We start from the raw sequence: 15,733 nt of genomic DNA, 5'->3' as shown, positions 1-15,733 counted from the left end.
TGCACGCACAGCCCTTCACCACCTGGATCCTAAAATAAACACCTGTTTTATTACATAATCATGTTTCCGTGTTGCGCCATTCATTAAGATCCTATATTTCTGTCATTCAAATAACAAGAATTGTGGTTTAATACTCTTAATTATAACAGCCAGCTTATTGAAAAATAAGGACATAACATGCACGGGCTTGGGCCGGGTTGGGCTGGATTTTTTGGGCCCGATCTAAGCTCTATTAGCCGCTCTTGTGGAAAGGGGGTCAGTTCCGGGGAACCCACATTCACTCATTTCCCCTGAGCTGCCTCAAGAACTGCCTGCTCTCACCCTGCAGCTACGCGGAGTCCCTCCTGATCAAAACGCCGATCCACCTCTGAGCGCAGCAGGTCCAGGGCCTGACAGGCTGCATATCACATCAAAAGCATAGATCTATGCATTCATGATATGAAAGAGATAAATGTAAGTCAGACAAACTGAGTTTAAATTCAGATTCTTTATTTTTTAAAGCGTAATGCAGTGGGTAGGGAGGCTGATGGGGTGCGGGGGGCGGATGGGAGGGGGTGCGGCCGCACCCCTAGTTCCGACGTCTATGCTGTCAATAGGCTTTATGTGTGGGGAATACCAGGATGTGTTATCCAAATAAGGGCATGTACGTCCCATATAGCAGATGGATGTGATTTCCCGTCGATGAGATAAACGCAACTGTCCTCACAGTCAGTGCCGGCGCAGTGAGGGAGAAATGCACAGACTGCTTTATGTTGGAAGTGTTGTAGTTGGACTAACGGACGGTTGGACTACTGGGTATGAAATCTGATGGTCGGAATAATGGCATTAAAATGGTCAGATTAATGGGCAGTCGACATTATGGGACTTAAACGATAAAACTCGTTGTAGACCTGCATGGTCAGATTAGCAGGTTGGAGTTATGGGTAGTCGGACCCCCCTGGTGGCGCCATTGACGTTAGGTATCAATACACACGGGGTGGTTATTTGTGTCCAGTTTCTCCTGAGTGAGAGGAGCAGACTGATATGCATGCTGCACATAAGTTTTATTGTGTGTCAGTAGCAATATGACCAGCGGCGGCAAGCGGTAAATAAGTGATATTGCACACTCTGATACGGTAAGTCACCTTTCTTTTTTCCCTCAACCAAACCATAAAGAAAAATACAACAAAATTATATTGGTAATGAACCAACTATCTTTAGGATCACAGCAGCGTTCCCTCCAACTATGAGTGTGAGGCATAAGTCCAGGGTCATGGAATTCCTGGAACCTGTGTAATTAAACGAATATTTGTAAAAGGTTTTTGAACACAATTGTTTTCATTTATTTAATATATTAATAGACATTTAAATTTAAGAAAGTAAGTTAGAGTACTACTTAAAAATCTATTGCTGCACTGCGCAGGCTGCATCAACTAATATCAAAATTATGTAAAACTTACATTTTTGTAATTTATTTATCACTTACTGGAATACATATAGAAAAAAACATTAAAAACATTATGTTAATGGATTTTAATTGAAAACTACACTATTTCAGTGGGTGCATAGCTGGTCAGCTGATTTAAAATTGTGAAATATGTTTAATACATACAGTTACAATTATATAACAAATATATTATAATAATGGATTACTATTTAATTTTGATCTCGGTTTATCCAGTATCTCTGGTGCAACTAAAAGAAATTTTGTTCCATCTTGCATTACTTGTGCAAATTAATAGCAAGGCAGCAAGCTCTTGAGGGCATACTTTCAAGTATCCAAGAATGACATATTGCTTGAGACAGATGGAAGTTATTAAAAACATAAAAATGCACTTTGGGATTGCACTAGACCAGGGGTCGGAAACCTTTGCTATAAAAACAGCCATTTTTGGCCAAAAGAGGGGGAAAAAATCTTTTTGGAGCCATTAAACATATTTGAAAACATATTTGAGCCTTGTAATGAAGGTGACAGCCTATTAAGTCTAAATTAGTCTACCAATATTACTAATAGGTTTAAAAGAACATTCATTAATTTGTTTTACCATATGTGGCTATTCTTGTTGTCTTGTTGATTCTTGTTGTACCAAGTAAATTATTTTTTAAAAAGTAACATATTTTAGAGAAATATCAGTCTGGTTTTAGGATGAACCACAGTACTGAGACAGCCCTTTTAAAGATTTTAAATGATATCAGGTTGAATGCAGATTCACAAAAACTTTTTGTGAATCCTTTAATACAGCCTTTGATACAGTAGATCACCACATTTTATTAAACAGACTCAGAAACCTGGTGGGCCTCTCTGGTACTGTTTTTAACTGGTTCAGCTCTTATCTCACAGATTGTTGTTTCTTTTTAAGTATGGATACATGTTCCGCCAGAACGCATGAAATTAGGTGTGGGGTGCCCCAAGGGTCAATTTTAGGTCCACTTCATTTTAATCTATATATGCTTCCCCCTGGGGACGTCATCAGGAGGCACGGCATCAGCTTCCACAGTTACGCAGATGACACACAGCTGTACATCGCCGTGTCTCCTGATGACACAGGGCCAACTGATACACTTTTAAACTGTATTTTAGATATCAAGTCATGGATGGCAGTGAATTTCCTACAGCTCAACCAGGACAAAACAGAGGTTTTAATTATTGGTCCTGAAGGCAAGAGAGAGAAACTTTTACCAAAACTACAAGATTTTAAACCTTTACAATGTGTAAAGAACCTGGGCGTCATTTTTGACTCTGAGCTTAGTTTTATTCCACACATAAAAAATGTAACAAAGATAGGTTTTTATCATCTTAAGAATATACCGCACCACAGGGAGAGACAACGTAACCACAGAGCTAAAAGATAATTTGCACTACGGTCTTTTAGCAAAGGACAGCCCAACATGTCTGAAGACTTTGAAACTGAGGAGGAACAGCATTTCTTTGTTGAGACATATTTCTCTCATTTCTCAGCTCATTAGCCTAACCCTCAGCCAGCCGCAGACTACCGGAGTCGAGCACTGGAAACCTGGTGGTGTAGTTGTTTCAAATGCAAAGCAATGCCAACGGTTGAGGAAAGTCTTTGCTGCTCAGACTGGGAATTGGCGATGCCTGCACTTGAGAATCTGGACATCAGTACTGACGAGACTGCTGCTCTTCAGAGACCGTGCATCACCGATCACCCTGAGCGCGTGCACAGAGAAGCAGTCAGAGCTATAGGCTACAGTGAGGCTAAAAACAGAGTTCATATGACGTTTTTCGAAACAACTTTTTATGTTGCAGCTGCAGCACACTTGGATCACTGTGGATGAGCAGTATGGAGGTACTCTGTGGATTCAATTTTGTGTTCTTGGACGTTAGTCTGGGACGCCGTCTACCATTAGGTGTGCTAGCCGCTCCACCCGCCGATCTCTGCAAGGGATGTGAGGACTCTAAAACTTCACCAGGGCCTCCGTCGGCATATGGGTGAGTAGATAATGGCTGAATTTTCATTTTTCAGTGCACTATCCCTTTAAAGTCAGTACTGGAAACCTCTGTTACAGAGGGACATGGTATTAAATTTAAAGCCGATGGAATCATTTCCTTAAATTTTGCTACAGCACTATCTGATAAACACCTAGTATAGTAACTGTTGCAGAGTGGCTTGTAATCGAGTAAAAAGACATCAAAAGTTATTAAACTTTGTGAATAAATATATTTTTATAGAATCATATCTGCTGTCTGTTTAATGTTGCACAAGAGTGAATGAAAAGTCAACCTCTGCTATGTCAAGAAGTCCGAGATCCTTCAGGTTTTTTTTTATTAATTTTGGTTATGGTTTTTAATTTAATTATTAATCGAAAATTCCAAATTGATAGTTTAGTGAACTTTATGAGACTGATATCTTTAACTGGCTTTCATTTTTCCCTTTTTGGGAATGGTGCCCCACAAGGTGATTTAATGAAAATTAAGTCACATTATTTAACATAATTAAAGCCTACATCACAACAAATAGTTTAAATATTAAATATTGTTCCTACATTAATGGTGCCCCTTGGTGAGGCCTATTATTATAATTCCCAACAACTGTAGTATGTGCGGACCATTCCTACGCTAAGTCTCATAAGTTGTTGCAGCAATTTTTGGACTGACACCTGCCTTCAATGAAGGGCTCCTGAGATGCCAGGTCAGGTTAGGCGTTAGAGTAACTCGGGGGAAAAAAAAAATTGGAATCTAGGAGGGTTTGCTAGAAATTGTTCTGACAGAGAGCGTCCTGACGGGGAGCATCACTGCCTGGTACTGAAACGGTACCAGGCAGGAACGAAAGGCCCTGCAAAGTATGGTTCATTCAGCTGAACTCACCATAGGTGCTATTTACACCAGATGCTGCAAAAATTAGGCCAGTAGAATCATTTAAGTTCCCAAATCCCACCCGGATAACTGACTTTTCACCGTGCTGAGGGGAGAAGGTACCGGTTACACCAGGCAGCACTAAGAGGCTCAGAAACAGCTTCTACCCTCAAGCCACAAGAATACTGAATGATGACCCTGCTTCATCCCAACATTAATATTTATGTGTTTATTACTACTATATTTGAGAAACTGACAGCTATTAATTTTACTGAGATCATATTTATGATTTCATGTACAAAACCCAAAACCAGTGAAGTTGGCACGTTATGTAAATCGTAGATAAAAACAGAATACAATGATTTGCAAATCCTTTTCAACTTATATTCAATTGAATACACTGCAAAGACAAGATGTTTAATGTTCAAACTGAGAAACTTTATTTTTTTTTTGCAAATAATCATTAACTTAGAATTTAAAGGCAGCAACACATTGCAAAAAAGTTGGCACAGGGGCCTTTTTACCACTGTGTTACATCGCCTTTCCTTTTAACGACACTCAGTAAACGTTTGGGAACTGAGGAGACCAATTTTTGAAGCTTTTCAGGTGGAACTCTTTCCCATTCTTGCTTGATGTACAGCTTAAGTTGTTCAACAGTCCGGGGTCTCCGTTGTCGTATTTTACGCTTCATAATGCGCCACACATTTTCAATGGGAGACAGGTCTGGACTACAGGCAGGCCAGTCTAGTACCCGCACTCTTTTACTATGGAGCCATGCTGTTGTAACACGTGCAGAATGTGGCTTGGCATTGTCTTGCTGAAATAAGCAGGGGCGTCCATGAAAAAGACGTTGCTTGGATGGCAACATATGTTGCTCCAAAACCTGTATGTACCTTTCAGCATTAATGGTGCCTTCACATATGTGTAAGTTGCCCATGCCTTGGGCACTAATACACCCCCATACCATCACAGATGCTGGCTTTTGAACTTTGTGCCTATAACAGTCCGGATGGTTCTTTTCCTCTTTGGTCCGGAGGACACGACGTCCACAGTTTCCAAAAACAATTTGAAATGTGGACTCGTCAGACCACAGAACACTTTTCCACTTTGCATCAGTCCATCTTAGATGAGCTCGGGCCCAGCAAAGCCGGCGGCGTTTATGGGTGCTGTTGATGAATGGCTTTCGCTTTGCATTGTAGAGTTTTAACTTGCACTTGCAGATGTAGCGACGAACTGTAGTTACTGACAGTGGTTTTCTGAAGTGTTCCTGAGCCCATGTGGTGATGTCCTTTACACACTGATGTCGGTTTTTGATGCAGTACCGCCTGAGGGATCGAAGGTCACGGGCATTCAATGTTGGTTTTCAGCTTTGTTGCTTACGTGCAGTGATTTCTCCAGATTCGTTGAGGAATGTTGTTCTTAAACTGTTCGACAATCAGCTCACGCATTTGTTCACTGAGTGGTGACCCTCGCCCCATCCTTGTTTGTGAATGACTGAGCATTTCAGGGAAGCTGCTTTTATACCTAATCATGGCACCCACCTGTTCCCAATTAGCCCGTTCACCTGTGGGATGTTCCAAATAAGTGTTTGATGAGCATTCCTCAACTTTCTCAGTCTTTTTTGCCACTTGTGCCAGCTTTTTTGAAACATGTTGCAGGCATCAAATTCCAAATGAGCTAATATTTGCAAAAAATTACAAAGTTTACCTGTTCGAACATTAAGTAACTTGTCTTTGCAGTGTATTCAATTGAATATAGGTTGAAAAGGATTTGCAAATCATTGTATTCTGTTTTTATTTACGGTTTACACAACGTGCCAACTTCACTGGTTTTGGGTTTTGTAACAACTGAATTCAAGCTGTTCAAGTATCTGTGCTCCTATCAGTGGTTCAAGTGTACTAGGCCCAGGTTCAAATGGTGCCCTGCTCCCTGCTCCACTCCAGCTCCACTTGGCTGTTCTGATAGCCACAATTCTACATCCTATCCACCTTATTCCTAGCCCCCATGATACCTTGCATGAATTATGTGCACAACTTCCTGTGTTGAACCGAAACCGGCAATTTCCAAACAGTTTGTTTAGAAAACTCTATTCTTCTTTCCAAGAGCAGTTGGGAAACAAAACATGATGGAACACATCACCTGTTATAGGTCAAAGAGAATTATGTGATCATCCCTCTGCCATCTCTGCCAGCCATCTCAAAGCATTTTTTTTTCTTTTCAACTGAGCACGCTAGCAATTAGCTTGCCATGCTCTGTTAAAATATTGTTACTTTTAACATGGCCTGAGCTGGCTTAAGGTAAACATCTGGTCCTCTTAAAGGTGATTTCTGATTCCTGGTGACTTATTAAGAGATACTAACATGTTCGGCAACAATTCAGTATTAACTGTAGCTCCATGTAAAGTGAATGAATGTGATGTTTCCCAGCTAATCCTCCGCTTGTCTGCATTAACAACCCAGTTTACATGTTTTTTTAACTTCTGATTTATTAAGAACTGTATTCTGAGTGAACCATGATGCTGAATTTAGCAGCAGACTTCAGTAATAGTAATATAAAGTACAAGTAAAAGAATAAACTTTTGGCATTCATATTTTGTATATGATACAAAGTATGGTAAATCAATAACAAATTCTCAGCCCTAATGACTAAATACATATTTCCAGGTATGTTGCTGAATTTATTTTATAATGAGCAATTTTCTAATGTAGGTTGAGAATGAAGTCAGATGGGGAAAGTCAGGGATATCATGTACTGACATTGAGTGACGGTCCTGTCAGTCTACGTGTCATTCTCTTCTGCAGATTCTGATTTAATACTTTTTGGCTATGTCTGGTGAAACTCTTGTGTCTTTTATTTATCTACTCATGGTACCTTTGGCAACAGGAACAATCCCTTTTTGTTCTGGTTACATGTTCAACACAGTTGCTGAAGACAAAAATTTAGCTTAGACTGGTTGTTAGTCGTTACAGACACGGACAGTGCAACAGGTCCCAGAGCTCCGCAAAGACATTTTAGAAAATGCTAAGTTAACATTAGTTAAATATTTGTTAAAAAATAAATCAGTATTTGCTAAACTGAAGGCAAATTACTTTCGAAAAGAACCAGCGTTGGCAGTTAGCCGTCAAGAGTAGCCACTGGGACTAACCACAGACAGTCGACGTTTAAATCTGCATGTGAACAACAGTGTTTTCATTTGGTCTCTATTAACCTACATACAAATTTCTTAGGAAAATGGTGATACGAACAGTCTGTTCATTAAAGGGCAGAAGTTAAAATAGACTCTTTTTTTTTTTTTTTTTACAAAATAGTCATGATGTAAATTAAAGCTGCAAGAAGCAACGATCGGGCCCTGGCACCACTGTGAGCGGCAGGGATACTGGTAGGTTGCTGGCTGATGCGGCTTTTCATTTCTGTGGCAGTTAGAAACAGCATGCAGGAGTGAGATGGTATATCCTTCAAGAGCGAGGGCGCTGAAATGACCTATTCTACAATTTATACCACTTCCTGTGTCCACAATGTGGTGCTGGAGAACACACTAATTATATGTCATGTTGCTGTAAATGACCATGATGACACCATGTAAATTCCATATAAATCAAAAGATAATTGTCTACCAAGTCATCTGTTTTGCATGTGGAGGCCTTTAGGTGAGGAGTCTTATAAAACAAGTAAAAGGACTGAAACCAGATCCACATAAATGGCTTGTAGAACACTAGATTCTTTCTTTTCCCCCCATCTGTTCAAAATTCAACAGGCTGCCATTTATGTTCTAATACTGCCATCTAGTGGTCTTGTAGGAGAACACATTATGAACTGAATAAGATGACCAGTATAATATTGTAAACAAGCTACATTTATTCTCATTCTAGTAACCACTAGTCTACAAGCTGAACATAGGTTGGTTTGTTGTTTTATTTATTCAGAAAACAGTGTTTTTCAGTTTTGTGAAAAGATTAGTTGATTGTGATGTTTTTTTTATTACTCCATAAAGCTTTAAGGTGTGCACAGTGTGACATTGTTTTCTATGTTGTTGCCTGTTATAAATAAATGATAACTGTAGACAGTAAATGTGAATGTGTAGCAGGTGCTAGGTGTATTTAGTATAGATATTTAGACACCTCATAAGTGAGCTAGACAGACATTCCCCTGCTCATTACTGTGCACAAATGTACTGTATGTACTGAGGCCTCAACCTCAAAACACCCTCTGGTGCTGGTGGATAGAAACCTCCCGCAAGAGTTCACGTTATGTGCACTGTTGTTGTTTTTTTTAATTATGTGGAAGGGATGCCCCCATCTTCCACTTTAGCACCTGCCCTGTGAATTGTCTGTATACGGCACTGCTGCAGAGACATACACATAAGCGCACTGGCACATTTCCCTATCCTTCTGTGTTTCACTGCATGGAAAAGGATGAGAGCACCTTTAATGAGAATGTCTAATAATTCCATGGACAAGGTGAGAAAAGTGGGATAAGTCCACTGGAGTTGTTTCCCTGATTGAAAGAGCTCCAGGTATGACAGCAAAACACTGAATTAACTAACAGAACAAGACAAAACAATGCGCACCATCATGCTGAGGCAGCCATCGGTGGTGCCATCTTGACAGCAGGATGAAAAGAAACCATGATAGATGACAGATGACTTTGGTACAGGAATGCTGCCTCACATGTGACACTGGATAGCAGCATAGTGTAGAAGTCATGGAGATAAGGACAGGATCATCTGGAGGATGGATGCAAAAAGAACGAACCGGTAGTGGGTGTGTCCTGTAGTGGCTGCTGTCACATAAACAGGGAAAAAAGAAGCACTTTCAACCACATCTTATGACTCACAGGAGTGCTGTCAACTCACTTAGGACTCAGGTCTGAAGAAAGCCTGACATAACTCCTGGGGAAGAGGATTCTTCAGTCTACTGCCCATCGCAGAACAACATGGCACCGACTAAACTGGGTAAATCTGCATTTTCATTCATTCATTCATTCATTTCATTTTTTTTATATTATTGCATTGCATTCATGTTTGCTTCCTTTGCTTGTGCAAACTGTGCTTCAAAAACACAATTAGTAGTGTAAATGTGCTTCTCTTGTAATTATTCTTTGAGTTATTTTATTTTCTACATGCTTAGCATACAAGTCCTTTGTAATGACTTTGGAGGGCTTACAATTTAGACCTTTTTTTCTACTTTTACTACCACGGTCGTGGTTTAAAATCATATGTGTTGGAATCACATGCAGAGTGAGAGCAGATAGGAATCACTGTAGTATGCTGTCTCTGCTGGGTAAACCTGATTAACCAGTTAGTTCAGAGTCTCTGATTGCAGGCTCGTCACACCTAACAAGGGCGACTTTACTTACTTACAAAGCTCAACAGAAAGTCATTTGAGTCTTTCAGAGGTAAATATGAGTGAAAATATAGGAATCTGCTATTCTGTTAAACATTTGTCCAGTCATTGAAAGGTTTCACATTTCATGTTTAATCATGTCAACCCAGGGCACCCACTAGCTCACCTGGTAGAGCGGGCCCCTCATATACAAAGGCCATGTCCTTGTAGCCCTTTGCTGCATGTCATACCCTCTCTCTCCCCCTTTCCTATCCAATAAAGGCAAAATGCCAAAAAATAATCTTAGAAAAATCATGTAGACCAGTGGCTGTATTCACTAACATTCTAAGAACACTCTCAGAGAGCTCCTAACTTAGCCTAAATACTTTTAGTAAAGAGTCTTAGCTTAGGAGTGATTTAGGAAGACTCTCAGAGCAACTCTGAACAAGGAAGAGACAGAAACTTTCACCATAGTGAGGAGGTGTGGTTGACCCTGCCGCTAGGTGTGATGCATTCTTTTAATAGATGTGATTGGTTGTCATAGACACACCCCTTTGTGAGCCTGCAAGGTGTGGACATCCAGTGGAAATGAAATGAACTGCTAACTGTGAAAGTTAAAGCATGCATTGTTAGTGTTAGTGTGATCACTCTGCTGATGGAAGGATTTCACAGACCCAAATCATTAGTGGTGCATTTCTCCAGTTTTCCAAATATCTTAGTATTTTGATCATTTTTATTTCTGGCATTTTAGGATTAGGTGGGAAATATGTGCGTATCCCTATATCAACCACACATATTATCCCTGCACGATCTAATCTGTGGCATTTCATTTACTCACTGTCATCCAGTGTTTCGAGGATATTTCTCTGACCTCTTTGTGATTTCACCATTTTCTTCTCTGCTTGAGAAACTTTTAAGTCTTTTAAAAGTCCTCCTCTCTGCTCCTAACAGTTTTCACCTCAGGAGCTCTTTTAAGGTCTAGGGTGCTCTGTAGATAAATTTTATTTGTACAAGGACCTAATCTTAACTTAAAGGGGACATTCTAAAAAACGTCACAATAATAAGTATTTTCTTTTTGTCACTAGGAGTCACTCTTTGTTCTAGGAGGCTTTGTGAATATGGCCCAGAAGAGCAACTATACAAAAAAGGGCCGGGTCAAGGGCGGGTGTTGGGCAAATTACTCTCAAAATGTAATATATTACATATTACTTGTTACCTTCATTTGAAAGTAATATGTTACTTCACAACATTCCACTATGTGTAAAGTAATAAGTTACTCATTACACTACTTTTGCATTACTTTGATCAAAATTACCTCAGAAGAACTAATGTTGATTTTAAATGGATGAGGGTCATGTTGTTTCACAGCAGATAATCAAAGCACAGAAGCTCCAGTTTATTACATTTAATTTCAAATCCAGTGCTGTACAGTCCTGACCCATTAATGTATTCACATACAGTGGTTACCACTTTGTATTAAAGTGAAAAAAAAATGATACAAAGCGATTAAATAGCCTAGACCTTTTAAAATAAATGAGTAGCCTTGGATACAGGGCGGGTCAGGCAGAGGATCAAAGTCTTATAATTATGAGATATGGCTCAATATTTGTGGGCCTGTGATATGAAAAACAAAAAACAAATGTTGAGGTTGGCACAACAAACAGAAGGGCATGCGATTAAGTCATTTTGACGAGTGCTGATTAAGACACTGGAGCTGGAAGACCAACCTGCCGGTTCCTGGTGCGCCCGTCAGCTACAGCAGCATCAGAGAGAGAGTTATGCATAAGAACCGGACTGTGTGCCTGTGTTGCTCTCTTATCCCCGCTGAACTTCAGGCAGCCTTAGGATGCAAAAGCAGAACGAGATATGTTGTACGTTGTTATATTGATGGAAACACACTGAACATGACAATGCACAGTACGACATGACCCAGCTGTGTTGACCCCCAGCATCCTTCTATAATGTTTTTTGTAGTGACATGACAAGACACATGACATGCGGTGCATGCTGCTGTGTTTATCCCAGGGCGCAGCTGTCTGGCCTTGAAAAACAGGCGCTTGGGAACGCTTGCACATTTCTAAGGCACTGTTCTTGCTTTTGAGTGCCTTGTACGTGTTTATATTAAAAACAGTGGAATTGAGGGCACAAAAAACACGGCATGTGTGCGGGACCTTAATTGTCCTTCACTTCACTAAGCGAAAGACAATCATAGAAATCAATAAAATCAATAAACAGTATATTGCAGTAATTAAGTACATGATCTGCTATTAATCAGGACACAACACTTAACAAGTAATTAACATATCCATCAATCATGGAATGGACCTGCATTTGTATAGCGCCTTTCTAGTCATCTGACCACTCAAAGTGCTTTATACACTACAAGTCACATTCACCCACTCACACACTGATGGAACAGCCATTGGGAGCAATTTGGGGTTCAGTATCTTGCTCAAGGATACTTTGACATGCAGACTGGAGGAGCTGGGGATTGAACCACTGATCTTTTGATTGGTGGACGACCTGCTCTACGTCTAAGCCACAGCCGCCCCATCAGTGGCTGACAGTTTTGTTCTTGTCTTGTTTCAGGAGCTTGGAGTCCTTTAACAGAGGCAGCTGTGGGGTTTGCACTGGGAGCAGTGGGAGGTTCCATACTAGGAGCCACAGAGGATCCAGTGGACAAGATCCTGTCAGTCATGACTTCTGCAGGTCCACTGAAACCAGTGATGGAGGAAGTCAGGACAGTGGGTGCTCTCGGGCTGGGGACCCTTCTTGGAGCCACAGCTTTGACCACTGTGATGACCTCAGTCGTAGCTGGTGTGATTTTGGCAGCAGTGGTAGCTTCAGTATTTGTGGCCATGAGAAGCTGCGGTGCCTCCCACACAGACTCTGCTGGTATGTGGGCATCAGCAGCACTCGCTGGGGCCTTTGGGACCACTCTCAGTGGAGCCACGCTTGGGATTACTATTGAATGGATTGTGAGGGCCTATGGCATGGTGGGCCTCTTGTGGGTGCTGAGCATATTCACCATGCTCAAACCGCCCCTGCACTTTGTATTTAAATTCCTCTGGAAGCAGGGAGAGGCCTGTTGCACTCTGGGATCTACCGTCTGGGACAGGGACAGGAAACAGATGGAGATTACAGAGTTGCAGCACAGGCAGAGAGCAGCTGAGCAGATAGAGCAGACGATACTGACGCTGGAGAAGGGAGGCAGCACCGGTGGGATGGAGAATAAGACGACATGGGCCAGTGAGCGAAGGCAGAGAGAGGAGATAGAAAGGAGGAAGATAGAGAGTGAAGAGGCAGAGATGGAGCAAAGAACAATCCAAGACTGGATCACCACGGTGGTGATCAAATACGTGGATTTCTTGGCTTTCTCTGGGATTCCAATGACAGTGGTCGCCATAGTAACATCAGGGTTCGGGGTGTTTGGTTACGGAGGCCACCAATCTGTATTTATAGTGCTTCTGGCTTTGGTTGTAGTCATAGCCTATTTGCTTATGAAATCTTCTGACTTTAAGTTCTGGATGTTGATAGGTTGCATGGCAATGCTTGCTACATTTGTCATTGCCATACTCACCCTACATGCCGGGCAGGTGGTTGTAACAACTGCCATGAAGATGCAAGCAGCAGGACAGAGTCAGTCCACAGAAAACATCAGTGCTCGTATGAACTACCAGTCCTCTCTGGAAGCTTTGAATGCAGCTGTCTTTGTGGCAAAATTATTTGAGCTGGGTTTAGGGGCTACAGTGGGGGGTCCGCTGGTGAGGCGAGCAGCTGGAGAGGTGAAAGTTATAGCAGGGGCGGCTTCAGTTGCGGGGGGTTTACTTGTGGGGTTGGAGGTTTTAGGCCCGGTTCTGGGAGAAGGGGGGAAAGCTGGGGCACTGCTGGGGGTGGTGGGGGCAGCGGGGGTGTCTGCGGGTGCAGCTGCAGCCTTGGCTGGAAGGTGGTCCTCATGGCTAGGAACTTTGGGAACAATAGCAGGGTTGGTCATAGGAGCATTAGGGGTGGGAAAATGGCATATTGTTAACATTGGACTGCAGCTGCCTGTTGCCTATATCTTTGCTATGACCAATCCCTTTTAACACAACAACCATAAGGCGACTGTCAAACATGTTGTCAAAGCACTAGGAGTTACCAGTGTGTCATTTGTACTAGTTACCTGTTTTGAGTTAATTGAAAGGATAAGTGTAGTTATATTCCATATTTTTCCCTACAATTAACAAATCCCATGTGTAGAGCCAAACCAGCAGTGAAGGTATTATAATAACAAGTATAATATATTCTTCCTCTATGCCAAATGATGACTATGAAAAATGCATCAGCGAGTCACATTGGGTATGTTTACATGCACACTAATAGTGCCCTATCAGCCTTACTAAGAATAACTAATGACCCCCTTCTAGCTGCTAACTCAGGTAATTGCTCCATCCTCTTGCTCCTAGATCTAATTGTAGCCTTTGACAGTGTGGGTTACTCTACTCTCATTCACAGAGTTAAGGAATAGGTGGGCATCTCTGATCCTGCTTTAAACTGGTTCCCTTCATATTTATCCAAAAGATCCTTCTTTGTCTATGTCAGCAACTCATTTTCTTCCTTGGCCCCCATCTACTGTGGTGCACCCCAAGGGTCCATACTTGGTCCAGTCCTCTTCTCTATTTTTTTTTTTACTTTCGTTAGGCCACATTATTCAAATACATAACATGTGTTTTCACTGTTATGTGCATGACACGCAGATCTACCTTCCCTTAGAGCCAAACAACATCAACAAACTAACTGAACTTGGGAACTGTCTTCATGACATCAAACCCTGCAAAGATTCCAGTTTTCTCCAGCTCAATGAGAGTAAAACTTAACTTATTGTATTTGGCCCACATCACTTGACCAGCATTATTTCTCCTTATCTTGGCCCATTGGCCCCCTTTGTTAACCCACATGTTAAAAATTATATTTGTTATATTTGATTCAGAATTGAAGTTTGACAAACAAATCAACCAAGTAGTAAAATTAAGTTTCATGCCGCTGCACACCATCTCCAAACTCAGATCAATTCTCTGTACTTCTAACCTAGAGAAAGTCATTCACGCCTTCATATCCTCCTCTGCTTTGATTACTGCAACTCATTATATACCTGGGAATAATTCTGGACAATAAACTCAATTTCGATCAGCACACCAGAGACATACAAAAAAGGAGCCAACAAAGACTGTCAGCTATCCGAAAACTCAAAGGACTCTATGTCGCCCCCCATCTACTGCTACTTCTGTACCAAAGCATCATTCATTGTTTCTTCACCATGCTTTCTGTCACCAATCGGGCCAAACTGACACACATCACACACACCGCTTCCAAGAGATCCCATTGACTCAAAGTGTCCACCTCTGTGAATGAATGTGATGTTTGTGATGTCTGTTATATGTCTGTACCTGTGATATTTGTGATCGATCTCTGTAAATGTACAGTTAGTGGAAACAAATTTCCCTCTGGGACGAATAAAGTAAGTCTAAGTCTAGTCTAAGTCTATATGTTGGCATTACTCACTCTTCTTTCTCCTGTCTTCAGAAAGTCCAAAAGGCAGTCCTGAGATCCAGGACTAAGTATTACAGGTACAAGACTTTCTTTGTCACTCCCCCCAAAGTCTGGAATTCTCTTTCTCCCACCATCTGATTCTCCCCCACCACTGAGATTTTCAAGAGTCAATATAAAACACACTTGTACTCACTACCCTTTAATTGTGCATAATGTGATTGTCATTATTGCTGTTACTGTCACAGTGTGGTGACAGTATAAAAACAACACTGATGCAGTTTTTTGCTATTGGTGCAATAATCCTGGTAATGACATGTTATCATTGTTGTTATTATTATTTTGTTGCTATTATCACTCAGATTCTCTTGTTTCTCCTTCAGTTGTACACTTTTCTCTGTGTGTGCTATAAGAGCACTTTGGGTCAACTCTGTGTTTAAAGTGTTACATAACTAAAGTTGATTTGACTTGACTATTATTGTGAATATATCAATTTTCTGAATATGATGCAAGTGGCGTGAACAGCATATTCTGTTTAGATATTCCAAATTAGGCCATTATTTTCAATTTTAGATTTTTTCTTAGAAAGTGG

The 15,733-nt window shown here is 41.1% G+C and overlaps 1 protein-coding gene across 1 annotated transcript; it reads left to right on the top strand.

The window, feature by feature from the left end:
* Nucleotides 1–7,651: 7,651 nt before the first annotated feature.
* On the top strand, nucleotides 7,652–15,613 carry LOC117265507 (uncharacterized). Its single transcript, XM_078172018.1, has 2 exons — nucleotides 7,652–9,245; nucleotides 12,205–15,613. Exons 1-2 carry the CDS (start codon nucleotides 9,227–9,229, stop codon nucleotides 13,698–13,700), a joined length of 1,515 nt encoding a protein of 504 aa, XP_078028144.1. The 5' UTR covers nucleotides 7,652–9,226; the 3' UTR covers nucleotides 13,701–15,613.
* Nucleotides 15,614–15,733: the final 120 nt, after the last annotated feature.

Source organism: Epinephelus lanceolatus, chromosome 10 (genome assembly GCF_041903045.1).
Source record: "Epinephelus lanceolatus isolate andai-2023 chromosome 10, ASM4190304v1, whole genome shotgun sequence".
NCBI classification, from domain to species: domain Eukaryota; kingdom Metazoa; phylum Chordata; class Actinopteri; order Perciformes; family Serranidae; genus Epinephelus; species Epinephelus lanceolatus.
Note: the sequence above shows the minus strand (reverse complement) of the source record. Positions and strands in the feature narration are given on the sequence as shown.